The 13013-nt window shown below is 44.9% G+C and overlaps 1 protein-coding gene across 1 annotated transcript in view; it reads right to left on the bottom strand.

Moving 5' to 3' along the window:
• VAT1L (vesicle amine transport 1-like) overlaps nucleotides 1-13013 on the bottom strand; it is a 146215-nt gene that overhangs the window by 74149 nt on the left and 59053 nt on the right. The window contains exon 4 of the mRNA XM_006754446.2: nucleotides 8053-8195. Within this exon, the coding sequence (XP_006754509.1) occupies nucleotides 8053-8195 (143 nt within the window). The remainder of the gene's footprint in view (nucleotides 1-8052; nucleotides 8196-13013) is intronic.

The raw sequence follows: 13013 nt of genomic DNA, 5'->3' as shown, positions 1-13013 counted from the left end.
GGGAAAATATTTATGCTCACAGAGCTCCCAATTGTGGCTGGGCCCTGTTCTGCTCAGAAAAGAATGGTGTTTCCTCAGATGTGTGAGTTTGCAGGATTATCTTGTTTTTGCACACAGTTCAGCTTTTCTATCCCCACCCTCATCCCCAGCAAAATTTAGGCACTGCAGCATATGTCAACAGCGGTGTCCATAATGTCACTAACTAGGAAATTTCATGGGCATCTCTTGGATTCAGACAATAAATGGACAGCTGAGTCTTAATGTGAATATGCCGTTCAAAACCCTCAAGGTCAAGCCTAAAATCCATCTCATTACAAAGGCTCATCCAAAATTATCTATTTTGCTTCAGCCTAATATAGCTCTTATCTACACAGATGTGCTCTTTTAAGTCCCACCCCTAAGTTCAGAACTAGGGCGTTAGGTCAGTGGATCGAAAACAGAAGTGTGCATGGCAATTTCCCAGAGGGCTCATTAAAGCACAGATTGTTGCTTGTCCGCCCCCTCTCCTTCTAGCTTTACTTGCTCTGGGGTGGGGCCCAAGGATTTGCATTTCTAACAAGTTCCAAGGAGATGCTGATGGTGCTGATTCTACCGCCACACTTTGAGGACTTGTGGTCAAGAACCATGCCAGCAATTTTTAAATTAATTTGTTCGTTAAATATTAGCACTGGCACTGCACTAGGCACTGGGGGATATACAGGTGAGCACAAACAGATTTGAGATCTCCCCTTTTGGAGCTTACATTGGGCAGACAGTAACCAGTAATTACACAAATAAAATTAAATGGAAACAGAAAGGGTCTAGTCAGTGTCATATAGGTATCATGAGACGATTTAAATTGCGGGTTTGCTCAATCAGGGCTGCCAGAAAAAGGTCACTGGGGAAGTGATGAGTGGAGGGTGAAGGAGTAAGGAAGGTAAGCAGTGCTGGGAATAGTGTTCCAGGCCAAGGGAACAACATGTGCAAATGCCCCATGATGTGAAGAGCCTGATGAGCAGGAAGTCAGGGAAGCAGGGGATGAGGGCTGGAGTAGAGACAATGAGAGGGAGCTTGCTGTAAGGTGAGGCTGGAAGGACACGAGGGAGGTGAAGCACACAGATTGTTGGTGAGCTCTGAGCTGGTGCCTTGCACCAGCTAATCAGGTCTCCACCTGGGATGAGTAACTATGCTCTTGTCTTCCTCACCTCCACCAGGCACATTTCCAGCCAAGTTTGCTCATTCCTCTGGCAGTGGGACTCTGCTCTGCTTCTACTAGCCAGCCCTCCAGGGTCATCAAATCCTCCCTGTGAACTGCATTTTCCCAAGACCTCTCTCTTTGCCTGCAGAATGGCTGTCCTCAGGAGCAGCGTCCCAAATGCCAGGCTGTGCACACCTCCAGGGCACTCCTGATGGACCTGCCCCACCCTGAATCCTCGCTTCCTGGGTGATGCTTCTCACATCTGTATTCTATGCACAGGTCCACATTTCCTCCCACAACCTGCCAATCAAACCTCCTGTATTAGCTGCCCCACTGGGGCCTATTGCTCTATCCCCTGGACTCTGGGAAGGGGTGACCTATGAGCTCCTGCCTACTTCCCCAACCTTACGTCACACTAATTTTTCAAGGCCTCCTAACCTTCTGGCTATCCCTAAAACCCCTACCTTGGGGCCTTTGCATGTGCTGTAATCTCTGCCTGAACACCCTCTTCCCAGCTCTCCTTAGAACTGGCTCCTTCCTTCTCATCCTTCAGGCCTTACTCACAAATGACCTCACCAGAGAAGCTGTAACTAATCACCCCACTGAAGTGACAGCTCCCACTCCCAAATTATCTCTACTTTAGCTCCCTTTATGCTTTAGTGTCCACAAGGGATACTTTTTAGTATCTACTGTGGGCTGTAATTATTCTATTTATTTGTTTACTTATTCACTGACTGCCTCTTCCACCAAAACATAAGTCCCATGACACACAAACGTAAGACCATGTTTGTGCTGCTAATTGTTGTATCCTCAGCCTTTTTCAATCTACTGGACATAGCATTGGTTCTCAAAAAATATTGATAGATTGTATGAATGAATGATTAAATAGATAAGTCAATGAATAAATAAAAGAAATGAAGGAAGCTTTTTAGGTTGGTATTCCACATCTCTCTCCTGGTGCTTCTTTCAAAGGACACTCACATTTTCTGATTTCTCCTATAGCCCAGGCATTTCATAATTAATCTTCATGACCCGTCTGTGAATCAGGCATTTTACTCCCCTGCTGTGATGAAGAAATGAAGGCTCGCAGATGCAGCACCTTGCCCAGGCAGATGTAGCCAGCACAGCTGGAATTCAAATGCCAGTCTAGTTTAAGTGCAATACTGATGGCCTTTCCACCGCTCTGAATTTAAGACTTAATAAGCGCTCAAACCAGTATAGTTATGGAAACACAGTTTTAGCAAGCAGCTCTTGGGAAGCAGTCAATTTAACTTAGTCTTCAAAGAATTCAGGCTTAAAATTTGTCTTTTAAATTAAGTATACATATATCTAGAGGTAGGCCATGTTTTTCTATACAGAAAGGCCAAGAGGTTTCTATTTTCAAGCTGCTTCTTTTCATCCTAGATTACAGGAGACTCCCAAGGTCAGGGTCCAACACACTTGCCCTCAATTTCCAGCCACGGGACGATGATTCACTGAGTGCTGACTTCATTTCATGCTAGGCTCTGTGCGCGCTGAGCTGGGAATACACAGATGAAGGCTTGAGTTTATCCCTGCTACCCAGGAGCTGTGGATTACTAGGAGTTAGATTATGAATGGACAACCCACACATGGAATGATCCCAGCTCCAACAGAGTGACCCAGGGAGGCTGGGGAAGATAATCCCTCTGCTGAGCACTGAGAGATGAGCAGGAATTGGTCAGGGGAGGAGAGGAGGGCATTCACCGAACAGTGCAACATCCTGACTTAGGGCAATCAGCACAGAGTAGGCCCAAGGAGGCTGTGGGAGACCCAACGTGGTAACGAGAGGCCCTGCCACTGTCCCCTTCCAGAAGGACTCAAGACTGGCTGCCACTACCAACAACTAATGTGGGGGCAGTGGCAACTGTGCAAGTGGGGTAAGAGCAGCATAGCACTGTGCTTAGGAATGTGCATTTCACCTCAGTGTTAAATGTTTGGTTCTGCCCCTTATTGCTGTGTGACCTCAGTTGAATTACTTAGTGTCTCTGTGCCTAACTGTGGAAGGAGATCATGGCAATAACACCTGCCCCTGGCTTCTTTGTGAAGCTTGAATGAGTTGATGCATGTGGAGCACAAGGCCCCACTCCTGGTAGCTCTGGGTCCATAGTAGCTTTTATTTCCATTTTTCAGAGTAGTCTAACTTAAAGAGAGTTCTTCTGGTTTGGTAAAAGAGCATGAAAGATTGTGCAAAACCTCAACAACCCAACCATCTACCCGAGTATCAGATAGTGTGAGCAGAGCCACAAACCCAGAAACATTTAGAATAGAGGCTCAGTGACCTTGACCCTCCTAGCAGAGGATGTCCCACATTCAAGAGCACTTATTATGTGCCAGGCACAGTACTGAGCACTTCTTATGTCTCTTCTCATCGACACATTAGGCCAGCCCTGTGACTTGGGGACCATCACCCCTATTTGATGGATGAGGAAACTGAGCCTGAATAGGTTCAGGTGACTAACCCCAAAGCCCACTGTAGGCAATGGAAGGACACCGGATTGATCCTTTGCATCTAGATACCAGGTGGAGGCCCCAGAGGTGGAGTAGGGTTTTACAGTATAAGCTGTGGCCAGCCCCAGGGTGACCATCACTGGCACTTCTAGGCCACACAGTCTCCCAGCAGGGGTGGAGCAAAACAGGAGCTTCACACGGGTCTCCTGTGTATTCAGGCCACCTGCTCCTCCCCACACCTCTCTCGACATTTCTATAGTGAAATCAGGTAAATTAGGGTTTACACATGCCAATAGGCCACAAATTCATTAGTTCCTGCTGCCATTGCATCCTTTTGAAGATCATGGTGTGGTGGGGGTGAGGTGAATTCTGAGGAAGAGAAGCGGGTAGAGGCAGATGTCATTCCCTGGGCCCCGAGGGGAAAGATGCTTTGGCCATTTCGGTCAAACCTTTAAGCAGACATGACTGCTTTTGAGCTTAGCAATGCTCCTTCATTGAAAACAAAGCCACTAAGCCACGCCTCCCAGGCACCAAGCAGCTCCTTTTAATGGAATAATCATGAGAAGCATAAGCAGAGTGAGGTCGCTTCCCAGAGGCACAGGGCCAGCCTCACTCCTTAGACCCTCAATTTTGGGGGGTGCTCCATTGTGTACACAGCCATAATCATGATTACATAAACATGGAGAGGGTGAGGGCAGAGGGCCAGGTGCCACATTTGCTATGTCTGCTTTCTCCTGCTGTCATAAATCTCTCCAGATCGAAACACAAATAGCCACAGCTCAGGGTTCTCCAGGCCAGAGTCAGCAGCAAGATATTTTGGAATTGCTGACCCAAGACTTTTGTGTCTTTCCTTCCTTGGTCCCCGACTCATCACGCCTTTATTGGGAATGCTTCCCACCCACATGGATCAGTGAACAATTTCTCTTGAGTGGTGGCAGGTCCCACAGAGCCATTACTGGACAGAAACCTTTCTCCTTTGCCAAGAAATTGATTCCGCTTTGTTGTAACTTTCATTTCCAGTTGGACTCGTGGTGCTCCACTCAGTTCTTCTTTTTCTGAATTCCTTTCCTTTGAGAACTCACCTGTGCCAGAGCTTTAACCATCACCTCCAAGCTCGTGACGGAGGGATGAGGCTATTGCAGAGTGCCCAGCACAGTGCTGGGCACACAGTAGGCCTCCCATAGAGGACCAAACACAGTGTCCTGTGCCCTGAGGGCTCAGCTAGCACTCAGTACACAATAGGCTCTTTACGGGGTGTCCAGCACAGTGCCTGGCACACATTATGCTTCTTAGGAAGTGTTTACTACTAATGGCTCCCACATGGACTTAGCAATACCACCTCCAGGAATCCTTTCTGGATCACTTTCTGTTCTGTCCAGGTGATTAGACTCTCATTAATTTCCACTAAGTCTCAATTTCTTTACCTGTAAGTGAGGAATTGTCCTTGCAGGACTGTCTGGGGTACACATACAAGGTCTAACTGCAATGCTCATCAGAGCAAAAGGAGACCAACAAAACCTGGGGCTATTTATTATCCACCTGGCCCCGGCTCACTCGCCTCGCCTGGGACTGGCTCCCCTCCTCCCTCTGCCTGCTGGAATCCCTCCCATCCTTCAGGGACCCCTTTGGGGCTGTCCACCCTGGCGCTCTCTCTGGTTTTTCTCTTCTCTTTATTTTTATGGCCCTACAGTCCGGCGCACATGATTCAAGGCTTCTTACTCTCACACTTGGTTTCAAGCATAGTCATTTCTCTCCTCCCAAACAGAGAAGGAGAAAGTGATGTGAAGGTTAGGTCTATATTATAAATAATTTCCCCCTATTTCCTTTCCAATGCCTGGCTCACAGCTAAGAATGTGTTCCAAAGAACCTTACCGATGGGTTGGTGTATAAGAGAGTTCTCATCTCACAGAATGTTATGTTATTATTTTTTCTAGTGTATCAGACACATAATAGTGTAATAAACAATATCCGTGATCAAAAGAGAAAGAAATACTCTGCGTCCCCCTCCTATTGCACGTTAGCAGTTGAATTCCTCTCTTTCCTTTCATTTTATGTTCTTTTGAGTTGAGAATGTATACAAAGCTGTGATCACCGTGTAGATGAGATTTGGCATTCTTCTTTTTCACTCAATATGCTACCACGGCTATTTTTCTCATTTTGTGAAAGAATCTCCATAATTATATATTTTTTTTAAGGGGCTGCATAATACTCAAGTGTGTGGGTGTAGCGTAATCTATTGAACTACTTTCCTTCTGTTGATAACGGAGGCTGCTTCTGCATCTTCACTGTTACAGACGATGCTATAATTCACCCGGGACATATGCTGCACACCTGCTGTGAATCAGAAGCAGTGCTTGGCTCTGCAGTAGGCAACCGGGGACCTGTTGCCTTTTTCTTCTTTTGGATTATTTCCTAAGGATAGGATTAGTGGGACAGAGGGCATACACATATTTGCAGCTTCCCAGTCATTTTCAGTCTAATTCTGGGGTCTCTACTTAAACACATAAGGAATTGTTGGAAGTCACACTTGAAAGAAGGTGGTGGTGAGGGGGATCTCAGATGCTGTTGCCATCTGCTCTGCTGACATCAGGAGAAATCACTGCTTTTGGGGCTAAAGGTCAAGGACAGAGAAGGACAAGGGGATAGAGCAGCTACATGGGAAATGGGAACTTCAGGAGCTCTCTGGCCATAGACTGTCCGTCACATCTTCAGAAGAGCTGCCCCTCCTGAATCTATTGTCTCACTACTTCCCACATCCTACCGCCTCCAGCTGCACCGGTCTCCTTTCAGATTCTCAAATTTCCCAAGCCTTTTCTGACACTGGGCCCTAGCACATAGCACTCCCCAAGTCAGAAATGCTCTTCCTTTGGCCAATTTCTCATCTTTCACATTTCAGCCCAAATCTCACCCTTTGATGGACAATGTGTCTGATTTCCCCATCTGCGTGTTTATTGGCACCTTGTGTTTCTCCAGCAGGGCACATATTGAACTTGTAAATCAAGGAATTTTAAAAAATTGTTTGTCTCTTCTTCCCCAACTAGACTCAAACTCCACGTAAATGGTGACTCTCAAAGTGGTCGGGCTGTTTCTCCTGCCCTGGCCCAGTGCCTGGCCTAACACAGACATTCAATATTGATTAAGTAGGTCAGTACATGAATAAAGGAAAGGATGCTCACAAAAATATCATTAAGAGGATGAAAGAAAAGATCACGGAAGGGACATGGTAGTTTATTTTCCCCACCACAGCTTGATAGACGCTAGGTAAAAGAAGGACTATCTAAGGGTTATGAAAATAGGCAAAGGTAAATCCTGGAAGTCTTTAAACTATGCCTGCAATCTACAGATGTCTGTGACTCAGATGGGGAACTTCTAATATCTCCACGTAAAGCTCTCTTTTCATGCCTTCCTGCAAATACTGGGTCAATTTTAAGTTACATGCAAATCTCCCTGTTCAAACCTTTAATAACAAATCCGAAAATTCAGACTATCAGGAAACTCTCCTTTCCAAGGAACTCTCACTTAATCTGATCCAAATCCACCACCTCAGATAACCAGATCTCCCAGCCCTCTAGTCCTTCGATTTTCCATCTTACTGTGTGATTTGCAGAAAATGGTGATGCTATTATTAGGATGCTAGCTGGACAACTAATTGCTTTGTACCTTGCAATTTAGTGCTGATCAACGAAAATGCAGGAACACCGGCACAGGACATCCCTAAACCCTCTCAGGAATAGAACCTGAGGACCAGCCTCAAACTCTGAGCAGCAGGAGGGCTGAGATGCGCAAATCCTCTGAGAACAGGGCGGCAGCTGGGTTTTCCACCTGCTGCACATGCACATAGCCACGATCAATGGCCTCAGGATCACCGGTGGAAATGGATTAGGTTAGAAGCCGGTGTCCCCCTGGATGACTGCAACAGCCAGCAGACTGATTTCCTGCCTCCCGCCTCCCCTCTCCCATCTGTTCTCTGTGCACCACCAGTGACTGCCCCAAACCCAAATCTGATCATGTCACCACTCTGGTCCTTCGTTGGCTCTCAGTCATACCCAGGTTGGAGTCTACATTTCCTTAGGCTGTTGTGTGAATGAGTGAGAAAGAAACTTCTCTATGTTAAGGCAGTGTTATAGCAGCTAGCATAACGGCTTTGCAAGTTATAAATTTGCTTTGCAAGCTACTTAACTGCTCTATTCCTGAGCTTTATCTTCTGCAAAAGAGGGTCGTTAAGAGGGTTAAATGAGCTAATATAGGTGAAATATTTAGCACAGAGCTAGTCACACTAAGACCTCAATATATATTTACTATTATTACTATGGTAGTATTAGCCCCCCTTCCAGATGAATGCAACTGTTCTTTCAGAGAGAGAAGAGCAAGGGCCAAGCTGGTGCTCCTTTGAGCAAACACCTTACCTTTTCACTTCTTGCACATAGTCCGCATTTCGGTCAAAGAGGTGGGTCACGGAGTCTTTGATGGCTTCATGCTTGAAAGTAGAAGCTGTTCCAAAGACAGTCACATTGGGGATCGTGGAGCACAGCTGAGCCACAGCTTGGCCCTGGAAGTGAAATACAATAGACAAGTCACATGGAGAGCTACCACCCAACAACCAGCCTTGCTGGGCGTACAGCAGCATTTCTCAAGCTTGCCACTACTGGCCATTTTTTAGGCTGAATTAGTCTTGGTTGTAGGGAGCTGAACTGTGTGTTATAGGATGTTTAGCAGCCTCCCTTCTCTCCACCTCCTAGAAGCCAGTTGTGACAACCAAATCTATCTGCAGACCTCTCAAAGTGTCCTCTGGGGGACAAAATCTCTCTTGGTTGAGAAGAGCTGGTGCAGAGGAATGTCTCTGTGAGCCAGCAAAACCCCAGCACCAAGACTTAACTATTATTTAACCATACTGACCCTCAGATTCCTCTCTGTAAGTTAGCAATAATGGTACCTACTCCATAGGGACCTTGGGGGATGTTTTAGTTTGGATACCAGAGAAGCAGACACTGAGGCAAAGATGCGAGTGCTAGTACTGTATCAGGAATACAATTGCAGGAAATACCAGGGTGTCAAGACAGAAATAGAAGGCAGTCCATAAAGGGTATGTTAGCAAGCCCGTATTCCTCAGGGGCACCCAGAACTCAGGCCCTCTGAAGACTCTGTGAGCAAGTGTAGAATATGCTTCAGAGCTATCCCAACCAAGTGGTGAGGAAGCTGGAATATTTATCTACCAAATTTCCATCTGATATTGGCTGAGGGGTGCTCTTGCAGCAGTAACTCTGGTGCATGTCTGGCTTGTCCTCTTGGACAGACAGACAGAAGCTCTAAGCAAGCAACCTTCAGCATGTCGAGAAGATATGGTGTGGCTGACAGCATATGTTACAAGGGTGTTAAATGAGGCAGTCTATAACACAGGTCAAGCACCTGCCACAAAACAGGACACTTAATGGAGACGCAGTAAATCTTAATCAGCTGTACCCTTTAGTCACTTATTATTATCCAGGGCAGAGACATCCAGGCATGTAAAGAAAAGGCCAATGCATGAGGTTTAACTAGTAAGTGATCCAGGAGAAATCACAAATGCAGCTAGAAATGGATTTTTCCATGTCCTTTTTCAGTATGCTTGGAAGTTTAAGTCATTGGACAAAATACTGTAACCATGTACATTTAGAAACCTTCCCCCCAAAAAACAATTTGCTGGTAAAGAAGTTGCATTCTACAACAAAATACTATCTCTTTTCAGTGTTCCTTCTGCCATCATTAGGAGCCATAAATTATTATGGAGGGAACTCATTCTACCAAAGTCATCTGTGACATTTGTTTCTGCCTATCACTCTGTTTACATGTCTTCTTCCTATTGGTGGACTAAATTAGGTTGGCAGGTCCATTTGTGGAAGGCTATGTAGCTCTCTGTTCTCAGAATAACTTGATATTTGGTTAAAGTTTTAGCCTCTGATTTTAGAGAACAAAGAGGGGGTTTTCCTCACTCATGAGTGTAAATATCAGCAATCAACATAGCAATCTTCTCAAAGTCAATAGGGCTTGAGCTGGCCTCATTAGTGCTGGGATGGGAGATTAGAATGAGTTCCAGTCACTGTGTAGTCCCTCCTGTCCTCTGTCCTTAAGCAAACATGACATTTATCCACTCGGCTATTTTTGAAATTCTTAGTATGAAAAGTCACATTGTGCTATCGATGCTGGAGTGTCAGAAATGATTGGCACACCTTAATCTCCATCGCTAGTCCCAAGTCTCTTACTGAGTCCCAGACTTGCGTATTGGACTACCATTTTGGCACCTATCTTCATCTGGCTATTAAAAAAATAACACATCAACCTCAACTGATCTAAGATAGAACTCAGGACCATCTCCAAATGAGTTACTCCCTGAATTAGTTTGTTAAGACTGTTGTAGCAAAGTTCTGCACACTGGGTGGGTTAAACAGCAGAAGTTATTGCTCCACAATTCTGGAGGCTAGAAGTCTGAAATCAAGGTGTTGACAGGGTTGCATCCTTCTCATGACTGTGAGGAAAAGGTCTGGTCCAGGCCTCTCTCCTTGGCTTGTAGATGGCCATCTTCTCCCCATGTCTTCACTTGGTGTTCCCTCCATGTGTGCCTATGTCTATATTTCCCCTGCTTTTTTATGTTTTTCTTTTTCTTATTGAGTTCAGAGAGGAAGGGAGAGTGAGAGTGAGGTAGAAACATCAATGATAAGAGAATCACTAATCAGCTGTCTCCTGCGTGCCCCCTACTGGGCATTGAGCCCACAACCCAGCATGTGCCCTGACCAGAATCGAACTGTGACTTCCTGGTTCATAGGTCAATGCTCAACCACCAAGCTACACTGGCCAGACTAAATTTCCCCTTCTTATAAGGACACCAATCATATTGGATTAGAGCTCACCTAATGACCTCATTTAACTCATTGTATGCCATAAGCATCTGTAGATGCAAGCGGCAGACCTTCCCCACATGCCACACATGTCTCTTAAAAAAAAAAAGTTTTCCCTAAGTGGCAGGCCTGACTAACTTTAAAATCATTTTTTGTGAGACTTTTCAGCTGAAAATATTCAAGAACACCCGAATTGTGAATAACATATTTATTTTTATAACATTCATTGCAAATTGATTTTTTAACTTAAATTCAAAATATCATGGCATATGGGGATGGTTTCCATTTTGGACACGTGGCAGTTAACTGATTAATTTGATCACCTCTGGAAAGAACCTACCTCCAAATGAGGGCCCAGTCTGTGGTGTTGTGGGTTATTTCATCACATGCGTTTTGGGGAGACATGATTCAACCCATAACACTCCTCTTACTGCATTTCCTGCCTCCATGGATGGAATCGCACCATTTACTCATTGCTGAAGCTAGGAACCTGGGGTTATCCTGGACTCCTCTTCTGCATTCATCCCCACATCCAATTAGTCAATTAACAATTGAGTGTTATTTCCACTCAACCTCTCTATGGCTGTCACTTCTTAGTCTGGTTGTCCTACTTCCTCCCCTGGATTATGACAGCACTCTTCTGATTGGCCTGGCTGGTGTCATGTGCATTTCACACTGTGGACAGAGTGATTTTTCTCAAACAGAGCACTGAGCATTTTACTACCTGTTTTGAAGCTTCCCAGTGCTTATCATGGCTTTCAGAATAAAAGGACACCCTTTACTTTAATCACACAAGGTCAGCCCTCATGGACTAACCCAGTCTCCCTCATTAACATGTCTTCCTCCACTTTTCCAATATCTACTTCCTAGCAACACAGAACTTGAGTCATCACTGACTGACACTGGCCATGAGCCGGGTTCTGTGCAGCCCTCACCCCATGGCATTCTCAGAATGAGTCATCAGCTGACACAAGCAGAATGTTACCATTTCATTTTAATGAGAAAGATACATGTGCTTGTAAAATGAGATAAGTTACTGAGTTACTTATATATTTATCTTATTTAATATAAAATATATGAGTATTATATATGTAATATATAATACATGTATATACAAATATTATATAATTTTTTAGAGGCCCAGTACATGAAATTAGTGCACTGGTGGGGGGAGTCCCTCAGCCCGGTCTGTGCCCTCTCAGAGTCCGGGTCCCCTTGCTCCTTACCACTGGTCTGCTCACTGCTCCTTAGTGCTGCTGTGCAGGCAGGAGAGGCTCTCGCCACTACTGCTGCGCTCACCAGCTGTGAGTCCGGCCTCTGGCTGAGTGGCATTCCCCCTGTGGGAGCACACTGACCACCAAGGGGCAGCTCCTTCGTTGAGCATCAGCCCCCTGGTGGTCAGGGCACATTATAGCAACTGGTCACTCCGGTCGTTCTGCTGTCATGGTCACTTAGGCTTTTATTGTATAGATCAGTGGTTCTCAACCTTCCTAATGCCGCGACCCTTGAATACAGTTCCTCATGTTGTGGTGACCCCCAACTATAAAATGATTTTCGTTGCTACTTCATAACTGTAATTTTGCTACTGTTATGAACCGTAATGTAAATATCTCATATGCAGGGTGTATTTTCATTGTTACAAATTGAACATAATTAAAGCATAGTGATTAATCACAAAAACAATATGTAATTATATATGTGTTTTCCGATGGTCTTTGGCAACCCCTGTGAAAGGGTCGTTCGACCCCCAAAGAGGTTGCGACCCACAGGCTGAGAACTGCTGATATAGATGTATAATTAGCATTATATGTATATGTGTATTAATAGTACATATGTATATATAACTAATATCTAATACATAATATTTCATTTATAATATATAACTTGTATAATAATACAGTATCACCCCCCTTATTTGCAGTTTTAATTTCCACGGTTTCAGTTACCTGAGGTCAACCTCAGTTAGAAGATATTAATTAAATTAAAAACTCTAGAAATAAGCAATTCATATGTTATAAAATGTGCACCCTTCTAAGTAGCATGATGAAGGCTCACACCATCCCTCCCCCTCCTGCCCAGGATGTGAGCCATCCTGTGGTCCAGCTGTATCTGCTGCCACCTGCCAGCCACTTAGTTGCCGTCTTAGTTGTCAGATCAACTACTGCCGGCACCTCCCATGTTCCGTGCACGCCCCCCTGGTGGACAGTACATGTCATAGTGCACCACTTATTTGGTTGGTTGGTTGTTTCACCAGTCAGTCTATTTGTATATTAGGGTTTTATATGTATAGATGACTATTATATAGGCATACATTACATGTAATATAATTAGTATAATATGGAAGTGTGCTATATAATAATTTATACTATTATATAAATAAATAGAGGCCCAGTGCACAAAAATTTGTGCACTCAGGGGGGTCCCTCAGCCTGGCCTGTGCCCTCTCGTAGTCTGGGACCCCTTGGGGGATGACCACTTGCTGGTTTAGGCCCATC

The sequence above is a fragment of the Myotis davidii genome, unplaced genomic scaffold, assembly GCF_000327345.1.
Source record: "Myotis davidii unplaced genomic scaffold, ASM32734v1 scaffold391, whole genome shotgun sequence".
Taxonomy (NCBI): domain Eukaryota; kingdom Metazoa; phylum Chordata; class Mammalia; order Chiroptera; family Vespertilionidae; genus Myotis; species Myotis davidii.
Note: the sequence above shows the minus strand (reverse complement) of the source record. Positions and strands in the feature narration are given on the sequence as shown.